Source organism: Corylus avellana, chromosome ca6 (genome assembly GCF_901000735.1).
Source record: "Corylus avellana chromosome ca6, CavTom2PMs-1.0".
NCBI classification, from domain to species: domain Eukaryota; kingdom Viridiplantae; phylum Streptophyta; class Magnoliopsida; order Fagales; family Betulaceae; genus Corylus; species Corylus avellana.
The window spans coordinates 7,404,891-7,410,486 of NC_081546.1; the positions used below are offsets into that span (position 1 = coordinate 7,404,891).

At 35.4% G+C, this 5,596-nt stretch overlaps 1 protein-coding gene across 1 annotated transcript; it reads left to right on the top strand.

Annotated features, from left to right (window-relative positions):
* Nucleotides 1-1,900: 1,900 nt before the first annotated feature.
* Nucleotides 1,901-3,104, top strand: LOC132184667 (transcription factor MYB123-like). The gene is made up of 3 exons (XM_059598386.1): nt 1,901-2,033; nt 2,132-2,261; nt 2,353-3,104. The coding sequence occupies exons 1-3, from the start codon at nt 1,901-1,903 to the stop codon at nt 2,999-3,001; spliced, it is 912 nt and encodes a 303-aa protein (XP_059454369.1). The 3' UTR covers nt 3,002-3,104.
* The last annotated feature ends 2,492 nt before the right edge of the window (nt 3,105-5,596 follow it).

Consider the following 5,596-nt stretch of genomic DNA (forward strand, 5'->3'; position numbering starts at 1 on the left):
TTTTATCTTGTAAATAAATCGAGTGTTACGCTGAAATAATATCAGACAGCGAAAAAACTGTAATTATCAATAGAAAATAATACCGTTAAAATATTTTTCTCTATACAAAATACCTGTAACTATGCCGAATAAGGCTTTTATACAAATCTATCCGATTGTCTAAACTCTAGTCAAATTCTTCCAATTTGGAATCTCTGTATATCTCAAGTATGAATCTCTAATCACAACTGTATAATTACCTTAACTTTTCATTCCTGCAAGTACTATAAAAACTGTGAAGTGATGAGTCAATTTGTCCCGATTATATAAATCATTGTTGAATCATATATATCAAAAGGCCAAACAAGTAATAAAACCACAAGAATCCATATTATTGGATATCAATATCTTACTCAGTAAGTAAGATCAGTAGGTTACATGAATGAATCATCAAGGGTAATTACTTGTCGAAACTCATTCTAGTATAATTGATCATTACCCATAAATTTTTCAATCACTGTCTCTCTCTCTCTCCCACCCAAACTCTTTTTCTCATCTTCTCTCTCAATCTCCTTTCTCTGATTTCATCTCAATCTCTTTATGTGGTTATAAAGGAAAATAAAGATAAAAAATATTTAAAGTGGGAAGGGAGACCTACGTGTGTGAGAGGAGGAAGGCTAAAAGAGAGAAAAAATAGGAAGTAAGGTTAAAAGAGGGAAAAAATAGGAAGTGGGTTGAATTTCATTCCCATTTATAAAAAAACAAATATAATAAAATCACAACTTCCATTAATAACTCCACGAATTTATCACTTCATAAAATCTCATTACATCAATCACCAAGTATAATAATCATACTCCAAAATATATTAATCAATCTTCAATTATCATATCTTTTAAATCATCCAATCAAAATATAATCTCTTATATCAAATCAGATCTCAAATTAATATTTATTTTATAATATTCATATGATCTAATCAATTCCTCAAGAATAAATATCATTACCTAATATAAATAATATATCACCAAATAAATATCTATAATTTAAAAATTCGAGACGCTATAGATACTGTGTTAGAAATAGTTGTCATGACTTAAAATTAGTGCAATTAACTACTACAATATGATGTGGCAGTGACATGTGTCCCTTATCCCGGTTTATGATGGATTAAAGAATCTACTAAATTTACTGTCGGAGATGCTGGTAGAGTGGCCAGTTCCATGCATACTCCAACACGCCAACAGTGCCCCGTTTACAGGTCTATATGGTTTGTGTGCTTTAAGTCATAGAAATCAAACCCTACCGCACATCATAATTATTGTTGTTGGACTTTAGGAGTCTACTATGCGGCTGTCAAAAGGCTGTCTAGCGTTGTACATATATTAAAAAGAAATAATAAAAATAAATTTTGTCATTTTTTTAGTTAAATTTTTTTGAGTTAATATTTAATTTTTAATACTTCAAAATTTATTTTTAAGTTAAAAACTAAAATCTATTTGTGGAAGGTTAACACTTTAAGAATTGTATCACTTAAAAAGGATTTGATCATCCTAAATTTGATGTTAATACCTTAAATTTGGTGCTGATATTTCAAATTTAGTGCTAATACCTTAAATTTAAATTTTTTTTAATATCTCTCTTGTTCAATTTAAAAAAAAAAGAAAAAAAAAAGTAAAATATCTGACATTATTTAAAAAAAAAAAAAAAAAAATTGGTCACGTTAAACTTTGGTAGATGCTAGGATGGTCCTTGGATGCCGAATATCTCTACTCGGACTTTAGTGGCCACCTCAATGACTTGCGAAACAGAAAAGGTTGGTTTATTACAGCCACCTGTCCGACTTCAGTGGCGTTCACCTTGACTTGGTGGGCTATAAAGGGACCATGAGGCCTCCTTCACATGAGAAAAAAAGAGAGAGATGGGGAGGAGGCCATGCTGCGCCAAAGAAGGACTCAACCGCGGAGCATGGACTGCCTTGGAAGATAAAATACTTGCTGCTTACATTAGAGCCCATGGAGAAGGCAAATGGAGAAACCTCCCCAAGAGAGCTGGTACCTTTTTTTGTTGTCATTTTCTTAAACCTTTGTTTTGAATGTCTCTTGCTCTGTTCTCTCTGTTTTGGTGAAACCAATCAAGAAAATTAATGCAGGTCTGAAGAGATGTGGTAAGAGCTGTAGACTTAGATGGTTGAATTATTTAAGGCCGGATATTAAGAGAGGTAACATATCAAATGATGAAGAAGAACTCATTGTCAGACTCCATAATCTTCTTGGCAACAGGTGCTCTACTCTACCCTCCTTTCCCTCCGACTCTGTTCTCTGGTTCTGCCATTTTTTTATAGCAACTAATTTCTCCATCACATATATGTAGATGGTCTCTAATAGCTGGAAGGATACCTGGGCGAACAGACAATGAAATCAAGAACTACTGGAACACCACCCTAGCAAAGAAAGCCAAGGCTCAAAAAATTCACTCATCTTCACCACCTGCCCAACAAAGTTCCCTGAGCAGATCTCGAAACAAAAAGATGACAGTTGAACCTAAGAAAGGTGAGCCGCTGGCACCGAAGCCTTCGCAGGCTGCAGCAACTCCGCCCCACGTATTCCGAACCAAGGCCATTAGATGCACCAAGGTGCTGATCCCGGCGCTGACATCTCCAAACGAACATCATTCTTTCAACTCATCAACCGCCATAGACCCAGCGGAGCCTCAAGCGATTCAAAGTGATCAAGATAAGGGTAATTTAGAAGTTCACCGTGGAACTGAAGAGCTTCACGAGACTTGTGCTGGAGACTCCGATTTCTTCAGTTTGAGCTGCAACGAGTTTCAAGCCTGCAGCCATGAATATGCAGAGGGGGAGCATAACTTCAACAACAGTACGTGTATGGGTCCTGACCAGTCCCCATATTTTGACGAGGCAATGTTCAAGGATTGGACATCAAATTACTGTCTCGAGGAACGTGCCAATTTGGATCTAGAATCTTTGGCATTTTTGCTTGATTCTCAGGAGTGGCCGTGACACACAAGGAAAAAATAATATTATCAATATTATAATTAAAGTAATGCTAGGAACTTGTAGAATTAAGAAGATGGCGACAACTTGTACATATAAATAAATAACAACCCTGCATTTTACTATTTTTAGATTGTTGTGTTCTGAGTTACTATTTTAATTCCTCATAAAACATATTACACTTCAGAAAGAAATTCTGCTTTGGTCTCTTTACGCAGTCATAATGTCCTCACAACAACTATACCCATAATTTTTTTTTTTATCAATTAAAAAGGAAAAAATGATTATCAAAATGATTATTTTATTTAAGTACGACTATAATAGCATTTACCCACTCAAGACTATATAAGAAAAATTTAAACAGTAAAAACCGCATAGACTTTTTCAAATTTTAGAAAGAGATAATTTTCTCTTAAATATCATTTGTTGGGTTTCAGACTCTAGTAACTTTTACAGCAACATCCAACAGCATTAAACAGATTGTTATTTTTCGGATAAATTGTTTCAGAAAGATGGTGGCTACAATTTACATGGTTGATCGATGTAAAAGTCGAGATAATTTTCATCTTTAAAAAGGAGTAAAAAAACTTGGCCAAGTTCAAAGCTTCTGTTACCAATTTGATAGCCACCTGATCATGGGCTCCACCAAGAATTATTGCTATGTTGTTTTTCCAAGAAAAGGTACAAATATTGGGTATTAAGTTCTAATACCCAATATTTGTCATGTTAAATTCATCGCTCCTCTTTGCCAAGTAGTTGTCGGGAAAGAGCCTCCTAATTGGCCTTACAGATTCCCGAATAGCTCTCCCCATCTAGCCAAAGAGCCAACGCCTGATGGCATTTTTGGGGGACATCGGGCTTGGCCATCAGAATTAGAGTCCCCAAGCAGATCAGGAACCACTCCCTTTCCTTTCTCCTTGGGCAATTGGGTCGTGTGACACAAGGCTCATGGCCTCCTTCACTTTTCATTGAATGGACATAATGATGTTTGTAAAGTCCCATGAGATAGGTCCTAGAGTCCTTGACCAATTGACTCCCAACACTTTATCACATCCTCCCAAGGTAGGTAAATAGAAGGAACCTTGGATGGAGAATAAAACTGCCTCAAAGCAACCTAAGCAAGGGCTTTTGTAACACCCCAAATATTTACTCCATGAGATTAAAAATTTTACTTTGGAAATAAGAGGAATCTATGACATTTTATGGTTAAAAGGTAAATTTTGGTGACTATTGTTTAAATGTTTTAATTTCTAATATCAAAGGATCAAAAAATTTATACTATGCTTACAAGAGAGCGAAGGCAAAAGAGGGAGGGTGGCATCCTCGGGTGGCCATGCGAATGCTAAATGTGGTTGAAGCTACCATAAACGTATTCGGATCCTCTCCAATTAATGGTCAGGATCTCTCTATAGAGATATTGAGGCTATAAATGAAACATATGTCTCATTAATAAAAAAATAATAAAAAAAAATTAAGGGGTGGCTAGGGTGGCTTCGGCCACCCCAGACCAGAAGCCACCCCATGACCCTTGGGGGTGGCAGGCCCAAGGGCCTAATCAAAAAAAAAAGAAAAAAGATTTGGCTCTTGGGGGTAGCCCCCAGCCCTAACTTGGATGGCCAGTCACCCTTTAATTTTTTATTATTATTTTTTTTAATTTTTAATTATTTTTAAAATATATATAATATATACAATTTTTTTTTTTTATTAATGGGATAAAGAGATCTTGGCTATTAACCGGAGATGATCCTATTCTACCATAAACGCACTGCTTAGGCCCTGTTTTGCAGTGGCATGCAGCATGGAGTACTTTATATTGTAGGATGTGCATGAAACCAAAAAAATGGAGAGGTATATTTGCATTTATAGGCGTATGGTTTATGAAATGATGGGGGCTTTATGAAATACAAAATTTTTAAATTTGACACCTGATTTTGAATTGGATGTTTGTAATGGCTTTCGATGGGTGGATGTGGATCCTATTTATTGAGGAGTTTGGATGATTTGAATGAAAAAGAAGTTTGTAACGTTGCTTAACTATTTTGTTGTGTGATAAGAGAGCCTTTGGCAAAAGCTTCCGTTGCATGCTATCTCTCTTGGAGTTTGGTTTTCTAAACCACAACCTTCAATTGCTTGAAGTTTAACATTAGGTGTAAAAAAATCTAAGTCTCCAAAGGGTAACTCAATCGGCTGTAGACCACACCTCATGAAGCGAAAGTTACTAGTTCGAATATTTCGTCCCCCTCCCCTTATGTGGACATGTAAAAAAAAAAATATATATATATTGTGTAAAAATGTCAAACATAGAAGATTGGCCAATAAAGAACTAGAGCTGCTGAGGAGGCAGAGAGACAATTGACATACATCCATCGTCATCATTTGTTATATGTGACGACTCTTGTCGTTGCAAATAAACCAAATTCCATCGCGAATTTTTTTTCCGCAACTTTCTACACGCAAAAAGGATTTTCGTCTTAATATTAGGGACAACATATCAACAACAATAAAAAAATAAAAAAAAAATGTATTGTCACTGATAAGTGATTATTAGCAACGACTTTCGGGTTGTCACAAAAATTGCGGTTGCTAAAAATCCTTTTTTTT

Excerpts from the sequence above, each read along its gene's own strand:
- LOC132184667 (XM_059598386.1), top strand. The coding sequence starts at position 1,901 with ATGGGGAGGAGGCCATGCTGCGCCAAAGAAGGACTCAACCGCGGAGCA. Across the intron at positions 2,034-2,131 it reads AAACCTCCCCAAGAGAGCTG|GTCTGAAGAGATGTGGTAAG; the intron begins GTACCTTTTTTT and ends AAATTAATGCAG. Across the intron at positions 2,262-2,352 it reads CATAATCTTCTTGGCAACAG|ATGGTCTCTAATAGCTGGAA; the intron begins GTGCTCTACTCT and ends ACATATATGTAG.